The sequence below is a fragment of the Candida jiufengensis genome (genome assembly GCF_024610255.1).
Source record: "Candida jiufengensis strain CBS 10846 chromosome Unknown scaffold1, whole genome shotgun sequence".
Lineage (NCBI taxonomy): Eukaryota > Fungi > Ascomycota > Pichiomycetes > Serinales > Debaryomycetaceae > Lodderomyces > Lodderomyces jiufengensis.
The window spans coordinates 1,170,155-1,186,872 of record NW_026261562.1 but is presented as its reverse complement, the minus strand read 5'-3'; the positions used below and the strand labels follow the sequence as shown (position 1 = coordinate 1,186,872).

The 16,718-nt window shown below is 25.9% G+C and overlaps 4 protein-coding genes across 4 annotated transcripts; 1 reads left to right on the top strand and 3 right to left on the bottom strand. All coding sequences in view use genetic code 12, as the record gives it.

Annotated features, from left to right (window-relative positions):
* Positions 1 to 326: 326 nt before the first annotated feature.
* Positions 327 to 2,204, bottom strand: KGF54_004288 (uncharacterized protein; the record flags this gene model as incomplete). The annotated part of the gene is made up of 1 exon (XM_051764970.1): positions 327 to 2,204. The coding sequence occupies one exon, from the start codon at positions 2,202 to 2,204 to the stop codon at positions 327 to 329; it is 1,878 nt and encodes a 625-aa protein (XP_051618330.1).
* A 755-nt stretch (positions 2,205 to 2,959) lies between these two features.
* KGF54_004287 (uncharacterized protein) lies at positions 2,960 to 4,012 on the bottom strand (the record flags this gene model as incomplete). Its single annotated transcript, XM_051764969.1, has 1 exon — positions 2,960 to 4,012. One exon carries the CDS (start codon positions 4,010 to 4,012, stop codon positions 2,960 to 2,962), a length of 1,053 nt encoding a protein of 350 aa, XP_051618329.1.
* Positions 4,013 to 9,931: 5,919 nt separating this feature from the next.
* Positions 9,932 to 11,878, top strand: WOR1 (transcription factor WOR1; the record flags this gene model as incomplete). Its single annotated transcript, XM_051764968.1, has 1 exon — positions 9,932 to 11,878. The coding sequence occupies one exon, from the start codon at positions 9,932 to 9,934 to the stop codon at positions 11,876 to 11,878; it is 1,947 nt and encodes a 648-aa protein (XP_051618328.1).
* A 1,012-nt stretch (positions 11,879 to 12,890) lies between these two features.
* Positions 12,891 to 15,704, bottom strand: KGF54_004285 (uncharacterized protein; the record flags this gene model as incomplete). The annotated part of the gene is made up of 1 exon (XM_051764967.1): positions 12,891 to 15,704. One exon carries the CDS (start codon positions 15,702 to 15,704, stop codon positions 12,891 to 12,893), a length of 2,814 nt encoding a protein of 937 aa, XP_051618327.1.
* Positions 15,705 to 16,718: the final 1,014 nt, after the last annotated feature.

Here is a 16,718-nt window from a genome sequence, read left to right as displayed (position 1 = left end):
ACATCAAAATAACCCCGAGAAAGTGTGATTATCTTATCGTTCAAATACTGGGTATTAAATGATCATTTCATAATCATTTGCAACAAAAATAATAGCAAAATTCTAATATAAAAAACTTGAAACACTTAACTTTTATTAATAATAAATTTGACCCTTTATATAATAAATTTTAAATATTTTGATTGGTTAAATAATTTATTGAAAAAAAAAAAGTCATGACGTTTTTGTGTAAAAAATTTAAGACACATGCCACCATTAATATTTAGTATGTAATTAATGCTTTCGTTAAATATTCCATTATTATATAGCCGTATTGAATATTAAACTTAATGAATCGAAACTCCTAACTCATGTAAAGCAGCATGATTCATTAATGCACCCATAGCTGATTTTTGACCAGATTTTTGTTTACTTGTATCAACTCCAAATCCTAATTGTATTCCTTTACATGAACATAATGTATGATATTCAAAACCAATTTGATTTACTTCATAATCAGCTTTTAGTTGTAATGGTCCCAATTTTGCATATAAATCATTTCTTGCTTGCATATCTATATCTTTTACTGATAATGGAACTTTGGGGCAAGTTATTGGTTTATTAAACGCATTCACTTCTGGTACTCCGAAATTATTCATTGGAGTATTCATTTGTTGATACGAATTTGGAGGTGAGGTTCTTGGCATTTGATATTGTTGTTGTTGGTGTTGCTGTGGTGGTGAAGGTTGATGGTATGCAGGTTGTTGACCATATCTTGGCATTGATGGTGGTGAAGTTCTTTGATATCCCATATTTTGAGGAGGCAATTGTTGTAGTGAATATCTTAGGTCTTGTTGATACATGTGCTGTTGTTGTTGTTGTTGTTGTTGTTGCTGTTGAGGATGTGCATATGCATATGATTGAATTGGAGTTGAATTAGCGTCACTAAAGCTATTTGAACGATATTGATGTTGATTAGGATAGTTATCATGTAGTTCTTCAGCCGATGGAGTTTGTGTAGTATGATCAATTGTAGTTAATTCACCTCTATTCTTCATATAACATTCTTTCATTATTGAAAAAATTCTATTAATATTCTTTTGATTATCCATAACATCTAGAACTGCACGATCTTTTGCATCTTCAAAAGTTACACTTGATGCTCCTACTCCTAATACTTCTTCATTAATTAAAACGTGAACAACATGAGGATCTGGTTGGACTTCAATTATCTCATATTTAACATTATCAAATGGTAATTTTGTTAAATTTGTTATTGATTTAAACAAATTTTCTAATTCAGTTAATGCAATTTTTGAAACTGGAGTTGTTGTTGCTTTCAAATCAACAACCAATGGTTCATATAATTTTTTCAACCACAAGTTAATCTCTTTTAGATCATAATTTTCCATGTATAAACCAGCTATATAAGACAAGAATATATTCCCACAAACCACCATTTTTTCTTCAAGATTAGCATCTGATGATAAATTATACTTCATTGAGTCAACTAAGTTATATCCAAATGCAAATTTTGCCAACTGTTCAGGTGACATTAGTCTGTTTCTTATAACGACTAAATCAGTTTCATATAAATTTGGTAATTTTTCTTCTAATATTTCTAATAACAAAAAATCCATAATTGATCTACCTTTATTTGCTAATTTCCCATTATGTGAATTATTGTATTTAGAAGACGATGATTCAACAAAATCACTTATTCTTCTATACGATTTATCTGTACTTATTCTAACTAATAATATTTCATTTGTAATTAATGGTAAAGTTGGTGGATATGAATAATAATCAGTTGATAATTTTGTTTTGTTTTGATCGAATTTCAATAGTTTTTTAGTTTCATCATCAACGTCAGGAATAATATCTAAAAATTTCTCTAATGATTGATCAGTACCTGCTGCTGCTTTAAAGTTAACATCAACTAATCCAGATAAAAATATTAATTTTTTAGCTTCTGCTAATTGACGAATTCTGACTGCTACTTTGATTTGAGGTGTTTCAATCACTCCTTTCAATCTATCTATTGTACTAACTGCTTCATTTGTAACCCCTGGTGTGTTCGCTAGTTTTAAATAATATTCATATAATTCAACAGTTGGTGCTTTCTCACATATTGATTTAAAAGTTGCTTGAAATTGTGATATGTTGGCTCTTAATTGTGTTAAATCTTCAATTGTTACTAATAATGGTTTATCTGGTTTTGACATTATTGAGTAGTATGGTGTTTTAAACACCAAAAATTGGTGAGTACAATTAATTAATTAAACCTTATTTAAAGTTCAAAATTTGAATTTTATTTGCATCTTTTTTTATGTACTACATAAAATTTATACTGATAACAAATCTGTGTCAGATAAAAATATATCGCGTTACAGAATTTTAGGAAATTGGTGCAAAACTGACATAATAATCAAATGCGCGTAGAATTAAACTGATCTTTCTTGTTTTGTTCAATTGTTTCAATCCGTAAGTTAGTTCACTAGTTTACTCTCTGAAAAAGACAGATCAAAATAAAAAACTTTTGAAACAGCACATCAGCTTGAGCAAAACTCAATTCACATTTTCCTACTTCGAAATATGGCAATTGAACTATTCTATGGAGCATATTAGTAATTAATTCGCGTTGTAGAGTTTTTGAAAAACCAACATCATAAAAGTAATCTTACTTCAGTTATTCAACCAAAAAATAATAAACTAGACCTCAAGTTCCATATACAAATTACACTCAAAATTAGTCATTGATTAGTATAAAACCAACTCGCACTGACTTCAATGAATTTCAAAAAAACGAAGTAAGCAACGCAACGGATACCATGTCCATTAAAAATTTTTGTTTTAAAAATAAAACCTCGATTCACATATCGATCTAGCTTTCAAGAGAATCTTTTGATAAAAAAGCACCAGTAACGGCTCTACCGGCTTTATCTTAACGATCAAGTATCAATTTGTTACCTTAATGCGCTTAAGTCGTTTGATTCATCATTGAAAATTTCAGCTTTATATCATTGTTGTAAGGCAGCTTTTGTCTGTAACNTTTAAGTACCATTTTTTTAAATTCTTCGTCGGAAAGTTCATCACTTTCCGGCCTCGATCGTCGATATGCGGATACTTTAAATAATATTTTTAGGTACTTGTTTGATTTAATCATTTGAATTGGTGTTAGGTCGGAGTTGCATATTAAATGGTTCAGTCTAAGTCGAAGTTCTCGTGCTCCTGCTATCAGCCAAATAATATTTGAATAGCGACATTTGAAAGTTTGATGTGTGTTATAGGCTCTTGCAGGTAATAATTGACCACATTGAGTACATTTTATTCTTTCTCTTGTATGGTATCTGAATAAACCGAGGTTAAATTTGTGATAAAAATCTAAGTCGTAGGGGTATTCATTTTTAGCTTCATTTAATTTCTTAAAAAATGTTTTCCATTGGTCTTCTTGGTAATGTAATTCTCTACTCCATCCCTTTGGTATGAGGCATGATCTACTTGTAAGTTGATGTTTCCGAGATTGTTGTTGAAAAAAGGTCTTGTCTAATAAATCTAAATCTATTTGAGTGGGTGGTCGACCTTCATTAATTAGTTTTTGAGCTTCTTCTTGTGTGTAAGTTGTGGTAGTAATTTCTCCTTTTCTTATCTTTTTCGTTAGGTGAAACCATGAGTGAAGGCATGTCTTTTCATAATCATTTAAATGTTGAGAATCATTAATTATTTTTTTGATGTTTGTTGTTGGATCTAGTTCTAGGTCTGAAGTTAAGAAATCATACCATAATGGTCCTGTATACTCTTGTGATTCGTGATTGTAATTTGTAGTCCATGTTTCTTCCACTACTTTTTGAATTTTGTTCCTCCATATAATGTAGTTCCAATTGGTGTTATCTAATAATAACTGTCCTATTACTTTTGCTCTGGCTCCAATTAATTGGTGATTTAAATCTAAGAGTCCAAATCCTCCTTGATGTTTTAATGCAGTAAGTGTTTGTAGACTTATACCTTTAAATTGTTTGTGTATTGTATTCATTATCTCTTTGATTTGATTTTTAGTAAGTGGATTGATAATATCATTGTGGTACCATTTTGAGTAAATGTAGGTGCTTACTTAAAAGTTTTACAAAACTCAAAGCCCTCGAGTGCAAGTAAATGTGTGTAATTTGCTTGTTCTGGTTTGAAACTGTATATCCATACTTACTGTTACAAAAAAAAAAAAAAAAAAAAAATTACCCACAAAAATTCGAAATAGATCTAACAGTTTTCTGATTAGCAGCTTTGTAACTCAATACGTCAAACTCATTGAATTATAATTGCAACATCTTTGTTCTTTTGACACATAGCATATCTGGTGACGTCAAAATCTAATATATTGCAAATCCGCTTATGTTAATGTTTAGCTGCTAAAAAAAAATTTTTTTGGTACCTTAAAAAATTTAAGTTTAAGGGGGCTGAATTCATTTTTTACCTCTTAAGGGAAGTATAAAGCATCAGTTTAAGTTTTTTGAAGATTAACTACAAATGGCATATTATCGAAGTTTGGAAAAACTAATAAAAACCTTTAAACAAACTTAAATTATTATTAAATTAGCAAATTTAGAAGAATTTACCTTTTTTCAGAGCTCTCAATTTTCAGTTCTAGTTCTTATTTTTTCTCTTTGTACCATGTTTGGTTGTAACAAAAATTAAAATTAGAAACTGTAACAAAAAGTTTACTTGCAAAAATAATATCAAAATATAACTTAATTCTAAATTTACCAAATCAAGGTATAAAGTTAAGATTAGTACCTGAAACATGTCATCTACTTTAAATTCCCCTTAAAAGTATATTGAAATAAATCTGATAAACTTTCTTTTAAGAGACCTCGCTTGAAGTTGAAAATCTAAAAATCTACAAAGACAGTGAAAGTTTAGCCACATTGGAGATATTAATTGCTAAATCAAAAATTTCGTAAAATTAAATCTTGCAACCTGATTAAAAGATTTATTGTACTACGGTTGCTGATTATCGCTTCAGTAGAAATTAATGTATTCATCACAAATTGTCAGGTATTTCTTTGAATAAATAAATTTACAATTTGAGCCATAATTGAAGTTTAGCGCTAAGTAAAAGCTTGCTGGCTCATGAACTGCTGAGGTCACACTTACTTAAAAAACTAGGCAGATGTTGTCGTATTTTGCATTTGTTTGAGAGCTTCGTACCACTCGTATCATAATCTATTTTCAACCTGATACGATATGCCTTAGAGTTTAGATCGTTCTTCATAGAACTCGTGTTATTGAAAAATTATAACTCTATGTTGTAATAAACGCGAAAATTAAAGATGACTTGTTTATATTTTTTATTCAATACAACCTTGCAATTCTTGAGCCAAGTAAAGTATCGCCTTTACGTTTTTAATTAGGGTTTTGTGACTATGTTGCAAAATAATTATGTAAACAAGTAACTTACAGTTTAGTGAAATTAGAATTACTATATTTTATGTTCATATTGAGACATCAAGTCCAATGAGATTAAATACTCCAAATTGTTAATATGCCATACTGGCTCAAAACTTTGAATCTAAACTTTATTAAAAAAAATACGTCAAAATTTATTGTTTCAAACTAAAAAGTTAAATTTAATATACGATAACAAACCAACAATGAAAACTAAAAACCAATATCATCACAACAAAACTAAAAACACCAGATCATGTAAAGCATACCCCTTAATTAAATTTAAACTTTATAAAAGACCAACTAAAATAACCTTTCCAAATCAGCTGATATACTCATTTTTAAAGTTTCTGTGTTAAAAGTTTGTATTTTTTTATAGAAACTTTAAAATTAAATCCAAAATTTAGAATTTTTATATAACCTTAAAATTTTCTTAAAAAGTTAAAAGTTTAAAGCTTAATTGTTGATATATCACTAGTTGCACTAGTTTGAATTAATATTTTGGAAATAATAATTCATGTAGAGAACATATCACTTGCATAAGTAGATGAATAGAATACGATTAGTTTTGATCAACTAACTCTTGCATAAAATTAAATATCTTATTGTAATTATCTTATTGTTCATAGTGATTGATTATGCATTTAGAGATTACTTACAATCATAGCTCTTATATCAATATGTATGAAATTAATGTTCATATTTTAGTTTTGTTGTATAAGCCCATTCAAGACATCGGCTATAAAATGTAGTTTATTATAAGCATAAAGATGGCAAATAGTTCCTGCCATTCTATACTAACTTGGAACCAAGTTACACTTTAAACTTTTGAAAGACCGATTTTAGAACATCGAGACTCTAAATTTTGTGGCGGTGCATGAATCATCCAAAATTTCGAACATCAAAGAACCAAAGAAAAAGTGAGAATAAATTTGTGAAGGATAATTCGTTTACAATTTATTTTTTTTTTCTCGAAGAAAAACCCCTGTAAGAGTACTTAATATTTTTGGGCAGTGAGAAACATACATCAAAAAAAACATAGTTCCGAAGAAAGTTAAAGATTGATTCTTAACTTTTAGGTTTTGAATTCTTTTGAAAATTAAATAAATCGAGTTATACATGTAGAACATCAATTTTTTTTTTGTTTGTAATAGACTTTTCATTTGTTAATACATACTCTTATTACCGAACTCACATTTGATTAAGTTTTAAAGGCCCAATATTTAAAACAAGTTTTCTAATTTCTTATGTTGCTAGGTATTGATAAACTATTTTATTTGATTTATTGATGAATAAAAATACAAAATCATATGCATTATTAAATTTACAATAATTTAGATAGTAGAAAAAAAAATTGGAGTAAAATAAACGTTTTATTTTTTAATTTATTTTACTTATTAAACTTTAAATTTAAAAGGGATTTAATTTTGTGATTCTAATTTTTTATACTGTCAAATTTAATTTTTATCTTTCAGCATTTTTTGCCTTCCAAATTTAAGACATTATTTTTTTTTTATTACAATGTACTTTATAGTATTTTCTTCATTTGGTCTTACCAATAAAAGTACTAGAAGAAAATCTGTCATAGATTCTTCAATATTTACTAACAGTTTATACGTATCTTATGCAACAATTATTTATGAAAGATCTATAAATTTAGATCTGTGACTATATTTTTGCATATGTTAAAATTTAAAGTATCGTAATTTATTAGTTTATAGCTTAATTTTACGCTCAAATATAGGGCTAAAAATCAATAAATTATTAAGGACTTATCATCAATTATAAAACCTTATACATTTTAAATTTTCTCGAATCAAAAAACTTTGTTAGCTTTTAACTCAAAATTAATTGAAATTGGTAGGTTGATAGAAATTAAAAAAAAAATATATATACTTTTTTAAGTTAAAATTAAGTTTTTAAAATTTTAATTTTAGTTAGTTTCGTAAATGTATTAATTACTATTTTCAGTTAATAGTAGTTGTAAGCGTACTGCACACAATTACTATTACACAAAATGACTAATTTTGATTTAATTTTTTACACCATTGCTTCTATTTTTTTAAATAAAAATTATCAAAATTACACCCCCATTTTTAAAACATCATAAATATATCAAAATAAGTGAAACAAAGTATATACTTTTGGTTTTATAACTTATTCTAAAATTTTATGTAAGATACATCTAAGGATTTATATTTAAATTTTTTGAATCATTTGCATAAATCCGAATGGTGTCACTTTTTTTATAAACCTAATACTCCCTTGAACAAATTTAATTTATCACTTCTAATAATAAACTGATAATTAAATTACTCCTCTTTTTTTTTTAAATTTTAAATTAGTAATCAACAAATAATTTAATTTATTATTAGCAAGATTAAAAGATATTCGTTAAGATGAATTTCAGAATTACTTAAAAATTTTTTTCATTTTACTTTTACTTTAAACTTTAAAGTTTTTTAAATGTTTTTGTAATTTTAAAAAACTTTAAATTCTTAGTCGATGTTACACAAACAGAATTTATTTTTTATTTTTATTTCGATTTTGTATGACTTATTATTAATTATTTGTATATATTAAAATTTCAGTTGTAGTTTGTGAGAGATTAATTAAAACTACATATATTATACATACTTATGTCTTACTCGATCTGATTTACATATCCTTGAAAAATTTATATTTCCATTTTTTTTAACATTTATTACATATATTTCCAATCGGTATCATGTTAAAATCGATATAATTTTAATAATTAGAATAATAGAAACAGATTGAAAGTTTTTGTTAAATAAACATTTAAACTTTTAAACTTTTGAAATTTAAACTTTAAACTTTTTTAATTAACTGTAAGAATATTAACTTTTTAACAAACTTTAATTTCAAAAGTTAATTTATAAAAAAACTTTAATTTTTCTTCTTTTTTTCAAAAAATTTTCTATCTTCAAGTTTTCTATTATTATTATCAACAATATTTATAGAAAAATCAACATCAACAACTTTAATTTTGAATTGTTTTAAAATATCAATTACAATTGTACCTTATATCAATACTTTTTTAAACTTAGTTATAATATTATAATAAACAAGTTAATCAAATAAATCAATACTATCATTTAAAATTATTTAATAAAGTAAATCATAGTAATTATAAATATAGTACAGTGTATATAAAAGTTTTACAACCAAAAATTCAATTTATAGAATAATTCAATCATACTTCAGAATATATATAAATTATCAACAACATCATTAAGTAATAATACCAAGAATCAAAGTTCATTATTTTAATAATTTATTTATTCACGTAATTGTAATATTATATTATCATTTATTATTATTATTATTATTATGATCCACTAATAAAAATTTGATTCAAGTAAATTAATTTATACTATTATCATTTTATCAATCAAATCAATTTATCATATTTATAAAACGTATTCACAATTCATTATTAAATTTACCAATTATCATACATTTACTGATAAAGTTTAAATCACCTTATTTTATCAATTAAGTTTTCGTTGTTGAATTTTATTAATTATCAAACCATCAATTTATTCATACATAATTAAAGTTTTTTTTTGTCTTATTTTATCAATACAAAGCAAAGAAAAGTATCAACAACAAATTTTAATAACAAAAGTTTTCTTTAAATTAAAGGAGTCATTATCATCGTATCAATTCATTCTTAGTAGGGCTTATTTGCATATATTTTCTACAAATTATTTTACTAATAGTACTATTCAAAATTGATTATTATAGAGATAATATCATTTAGGGTCATTAATTAAGAAAATTCAGTTCAAATAATTATAATTCAATTGTTCCAGAACACCTCATATACTTCACATATCCATTATTGTTTTTAAAAAATATTATTTCATTTTACTCTCATTAATCAAAAATTATCACATTCATCAGATACCAAATTGATTTTGTTTTAGAGTGAAATATAATAATTTTTGAAAAAATATATGTCAAAATAAAGAAAAAATAAATTTATAATATAATTTTTTATTTACAAAATTAGTAAAATTTAAATTATTCAATTATATACAATTATAATTATTAACATATTTATCTTGGTATAACAATTCGGGGAAATAATCCGTCAATTGATAACTTTAAAATAATATTTAATTTTCAAAAGTAAATAAATAATAATTTTTTATTAAGGGTTGTTTTGAAATTAATTTTTAAGAATTTAAAAAATTTATAAATTTAAAATTTCACAATTATATAAATATATTGAAAAAGTTAAAATTTCTGAAATTTTACTCCTATTTAAAAATCAGAATCTTAGTTCCTACTACAATTTTCATTAATTTAATCAACTTGCATTACCAACTACTTTAATTATTCAAAACATATTTGGTAGTGATTTCAGTGTTTTAAAAATTTAAGTACTTTTTAATTTTTAGGGTAATAATAAAATATAAATTATAATATTGTGACAAAAAAGAAAAAAATAAAATTAGAATTTAAAAAAGTATAATTTTACAAAAGTATGTCAGCTGCAAAAATAAATCCAACTTATCATGGATATGTTGGATCAACTAAAGATGCATTATTAATTATTCAAGAAGCATTAGATAAAAAATTAGAATTAGTTTCTAGAAGACCTCATGAAAGAGAACGACAAGAATTAATAAAATCAGGAAATGTTTTTGTATTTATTGAAGAACAATCAGGTATAAAAAGATGGACTGATGGTACAGCTTGGTCACCTTCTAGAATCTTGGGAAGATTTTTGGTTTATAGAGAATTAGATAAAAATTCATTAGATGATAAAGATGATAAAAAGAAGAAAAAAAGAAAAATAAGTAACAATAATAATTATAATGATGAAAATACTAATAATTTGCAACCACCACCACCACAACATCAACAACAACAATATTCAAATCACAACCAAAATCAAACTTTAGGAATAATACCACCAAATACAATTCCAGCATCAAATAGTTATAGTAGTTCTGATTATAACAAAGGTTTATTAAGTGGTCCATTAGTTACATCATATGTTTTTAAAGATCAAGGATTAATTAAAAAAACTTTATCATTAACTACAAAAACAAGAGATTTACACCTTAATAAGCTAAATGAACAACAAACTATACATTTAATAAGTTATTATAATGCACAAGAAGTAATGAATGGTAAATTACAAAGACCTTCAGAATATGATTTAATTAATATAAATCTTTCTCAAAATTTATGGAATGCAGTAAAAGATAGTTCTTTAGGTGGGAAAATTCCAAATGAAGATGAAGCATTTTATTTTCTTGATGGTAATTATCAATTACAAAATATGTCACATTTACAACAACAACAACAACAAGCTAATCAACATCCACCATTAAATCATCAAGTTCAACAACATTCATTACAATCTCCTCAACAACAACAAGTACAAGAAAGATTAGGATATCCAAAATATAATAATGGTGCTCCAATACAACAACAATATATGCCAATATCAGATCATCATAAAAGAGAAGAAGAACAAAATAATAATAATGGAGAAACTACATTTTTAAATCCTTTCAGTGGTTCACAACATCAAGTACCTACTGTTGGATATGTAAATAACTATAATAATCAACAACCAAAATCAAAAAATCAACCTTCATTAGATCAACCTTTCAATCATATTCCACAATATAATTCATACGTACAGCAACAACCGCAACCACAACAACAAAATCAATTAAATTCCAACCCACAAGAGTTATATCCATCACATTATCATAATATGAGTCCACAACAATATAATAATCATCAACAACAAGCAAATTCAACTCCTTCAAATGTAGGCTTACCACAACCACCACAATACTCAAATTATCCATACAACAATAGTAATGATCCATATTCAAACTACAATAATAATTCAATATATCATAATTCTATACCATCATCTAATTCTATTCCATCATCTAATCAAACAAGTTTATCAAGTATTCCAACTACAAATTCAAGTATATCTTCTAATAATTCAAGAAATTTAAGTCAAATTACAGGTAATACTAGCGCAACAAATTCATTGAGTTCAGGAAAATTACCAACAACAAAGTCTACTAAAAATAACAATCAACAACAATGGATAAATAACAATAATAATAATGAAAATCAACCACCACCGCCACCACCCCAACAGCAAAATTCAATAACTTCAATTAATTCCCAGAATAATGAATATGAACCAAATTCAAATTCTTCAAGTGCTTCAATAATTCCAACTATTGGTCCAAATAACAACACAACAAATAATCAACAATATATTCATGGTTCTTATCCTCAACAACAACAACAACAATCTTATTATAACATGCATCAATTACATCAACATCAACAACAACCACAGCAAAAATGGAACTCAACTAATCCAACCAATTCAAGTGGCGCTACAAATACAGTGACTAGTGTAGGTGGTCAAAACAATGATGATTAATGATTTTGTTGTTGCTTAACTAATTTATTATTTTTTTTATATGTTTTTTATATGCTGCTTTTTATTCAATTCTTAGTTTTCTTGTGATGTTTTAGATTATTTTTAAAAATACTTTCTTCTATATATTTTGATTTAATGAATATACTAATTTGTTTTTTACTTAAAGTTTTGTATGTTTGATCTATAAAAGTTAATAATCTACGATTTATAAAAGTTAAAAAATAAACTTTTAGGATCTTGATGTTTAGGTGTAACTTTAAAGTTAAATTCATAAATCTCAAATTAAGCGGCTTTTTTTGACAAATTTCAGATTTCTTTACAACCTTGAATTTACGACTCAGTTAAACAAAAAAAAAATTTAGCTAAACTTCTACACATTCAAATCTATTAATATGTCGAAACCTATGAAATATATGAAAATGTAAGTATATAAACAAATCTGAAACAATTTAAAATAAGCATAATTTAAAATTTTAAGCGAGAGAAGAATATGAAACACATTTTTTGCAAACCTAATCTAAAATATTTTTTTAAGCGCCCATGAGCGTTTCAAAGAATTTAGATTTCCATACGAAGTCCGTACGGAATTGATCTAGTTGAGTTCCGTTGTAAAAATTTTTTCAAAATCATCGTCAATTCATTAAGTATTTCGACGACCAATATAAATAAAGGCTGCTTTTAGAGTTAAGTAAAAAAAATTGGTATTAACTAGCTTAGTTTTTATATCTTATACGGTTGTTTCAATTCACTCGTAATAAAATCAATAATTTAGATGAATTTGAAAATTACAAGATAATAAAATATTTTTCAAAAATAATAATAAACTTTAAATTAAATTAACGAAATAAAGAATAAAAAAAAAACCTAAACAAACTAATAAAAAAAATGATAATAAAAAAAAATTTAAAATTTAAAATTTAATGCTATTTTTTAAACCGCCCCACTTTCAAAAACACCTTAAACCCACTTTTATAAAAACTAGAAGCTGTAATTCTAAGATCTCAAATTTATCTTAAGATATATCTTCATGAAATCTAGATAATGAATTATTAGATCCAAATCCATCATTTTCAAATACATTATGAATAGATGGTCTTTCAACAAATTCTTGACCTTGTAATTGACCACCACCACTTCTAGCAGTTTCTCTATTTTCTTTAGGTTGATTTTGATGTGATGATAATCTTGTATAATGAGTAGAATCATTAGGTAATATAAATGATTCATCATCATAATCAGATGGATGGAAATCATCTTCATCCGAACTACTTGATGCTTCATGATGTTGTTCATTATCTGTGTCGTAATTTGATGATGGATCTGATTTTTTAGAATCTAGTTGTTGTTGTTGATTTTGATTTTGATTAGATGTTAATCCACCAGCTCCAGTTGCAACGTAAGGATGTTCTTGGAAATTAAAATCATTAGGACTAGCTAATGGATGTCCATAAGAATTCATTCTAGTAGGTAATTGATTTTTATCACCATTACCATTATTAAATCCATTATCTGAATTAACTATAGTTCCACTTCCTCCAAAAGTATCACTACCACTAACTGACGATGATCCACCACCATAACCAGAAATAGAAGAACCTCTAGTTGAATTTTTAGGGTATATAGATGAATTATGAGCTGTTGAACTTGTTGTTGGTTGTGATGATCTAAATACTGAATCTAAATTATTTGAATTTGTTACTCCACGATAAGCATATCCATCATTTATATCTTCTTTTTGAATTTGATGGTGGTTCATTAATATTGATCCATAACCATTTTGATTTTCCAAGTCTTCTTGCTTTTGAGGATTTCTAAACGATCTAAATTTATTTAATGCTCCAGCACCTGCTAAACCTGCACCCAAAGTTGTTGCACCAGCACCAGTACCTGAATTAGTACCAGAATATGCACCACCTCCACTTCCACCTCCACCTCCTGAACCAGGCAATAAATTCAGATGTGAAGAATTAATTTCACCACCATTACCACCTCTATTAAACATACTTTTAATCCATCCCATTTTAGATTGTTGCATATCACCATTGGGTGAATCATGATAAATTTGATCATTTTTATCATCTAAACTAGTATCTTCTTCTTCTTCATCATCTACATTACCTCTATTTGGACCTGATCCTCCACCTACAAAATCTGGTGATTGATTTGTAACATTATTTCTTCTTCTCTTTTTGAAAAAAAGAAACAAAACAACTAAAATAGCTATAACTATTGTACCACCAATTGAACCAACTAATCCTCCAATTAATTTTGAATTTCTTTCTGATGTAGAATTATTATTAGCTGATACTATAGTTGATGTTGGAATAGCTACAACTGTTGTAATGGTAGTATCTGGATTAGTTATAACAGATGTATATGATGAAGTAAATGATGAAATCGAACTATGTTTATTTGAAGTAGTAGAAGAAGGAGCATCTGTTGTACTTGATGATGATGATGAATCCCTTGATGAGGATGCGCTAGATGTTGAAGATGGTTGTGATGAAGATCTTGTTGATGAACTAGAAGAAGCTCTAGAAGAGCTTGAAGATGTGGTTAATGCAGCTACTGAACTTGAAGATTGAGATGATGATGATTGTGAACTGGATTCTGAACTAGATGATACTGTTGATGAGCTAGAAATTGATGAATCACTTGTTGTTGATGATGGAGAAACTAATGAACTTGAACTTTCCGTAGATGAAGGTACATTACTAGAAGATGAACTTGCAACGCCACTACTTGAAGATGAATCAAAACTTGATGAAGATGATGAATCGATAAATGAACTAATTGAACTACTTTGTGCAATAAATGAAGAACTAGAACTTGAAGTTGTAATTAAAGATGAAGAAGATGGTATAGTAGAAGAACTATCAGGAAAACTTGAACTTGAACTCAAACTTTCACTACTAATTGATGATAATGAAGTTCCTGATAATGATGATGAAGATGAAGAAGGTAAAGAACTTGAAGAACTTGTTGATTGAGTGGTAGTACCAATACTTGAAGATTGTGATTGTGATAATTGAGTACTTGTTGGTTCAATTAATGAAGTAGTAGTATTTGACATTGTATCAGATTCTGATGTACTAGATGATGAAGTTGTAGTTTGTGAAGTGTTAGATGATGAAGTTGTAGATTGTGAAGTAGTTGTAGGAGTATTAGATGAACTTGAACTTGAGTTAGAACTGGAAGTAGTGGTAGTTGTAGGATTTGTATTACTACTACTTGTTGAAGTATCTGTATTAGAATTTGAATTTATAGATGTAGTTGAAGGATTTGCTAAAGATGTATTTGAAGTAATAGAACTTTCAGAATTATCATCAATAGTTGAAGATGATTGTTGTTGTTGAGATTGTGTCGTTGGTTGGGTTGTTGAGGTTGAGGTTGGTTGATTAGTTGAAGTAATAGACGACACTGTTGTTGATGATGATGATAAAAAAGAAGGAGTAGTAGAAGAAGTAAAAAAACTATTTAATGAATTTGAAATTGATGAAATTTTATTAGTAGTTAAATCTTGATTTATATGCAGTGATGTTGTAGAAGAAATTAAATTATTATTTTCAGTTTGAGTTTGTGATTGTGATTGTAAATTATTATTATTTAGTGAGTTTCGGTTATTATTATTTGATGAAGTAGTCAGTAGTGATTGAGTAATTGTTGGAGTATTACTTGTTGATGTTAATTCTTCAGTTGAAGAAGAAATTGTTGAATTTGAATCTCTTCTTTTTAAAATTGGAAAATATTTATTATTTATTTTATTAATTTTAATTTCTTCATCTTCTTCTTTATTATTAATATTTAATAATTTAAAATTTATCATTACTTAAAATTTAATTTTTATTGTTTAATTAATTGTTATTATTAAGTATGTGTGTGTGTGTTAATTGTTAATAATTGTTGTGTGTGTATGTAAAGTGTACACTATTTTAATGTATCAATTACTAAATTAATTGAATTTAGTATTTTAAGGGTTGAAAAAACTCTTTATGTTGTAGATCTAATTTTGTGTATTAGTTTGATTTCAGTTTTCAACTAATGCTTATTATTGCTACTATTATTACTATTATTATTACACTGAAAACTTTGATTAACTTTGATTTGAACTTGCCGCAATTAAAAAACCCTTCGAGTTTAAAATTTCATTTCCCTTCGAGTATTATTATTATTATTATTGACTTTTTCTTTTTTTCTTAGTAAATATTGTTATAGTTTCTTTTCTTTTATCTAAAAATAGATTATTAATTATTATTATTATTATTATTATTATTATAATTATAATTTATTAATTAAATCAGTAATAATATGTCAATCTAATTAATAATTTTATGTAATTTAATGTATTATGAACCTGAAAATATAATGATGTTTCAAATTAATTATTATAATTGGTATATCTCTATCTGAATCTCTCAAACTAAAAATAGATTTGTATTATGAAGATCTCAATAAACAAGAACTACCAATTGAGTATTTAATATTACAAAATTTACGAACACACAAAGTTAATTATTCCAAAATTACACAAAATCAAACTTTTCTTGTATCTTTGATCTCACCCTTTTAAATTTAAAAATTTAACTTAAGTATTACTATGATACCAAATGACTTTATTTAAGATTTAATTTATTGAATAAATCAATTATCAAAATGATCTTCAAAACAACTGAATTATTTCTTGACAATTGTAACAGTTTCAAAAAGATCAATAAATTATGAAAATACAAATAGTGATTTTTACTTATAGTTACTTCCTCTTCTTCTTGTACTTTTAATTTTGTGTAATATTACAATTAAAAAATTTTTAATCCGAAAAGTATAAAATTTTGAGTTCAAG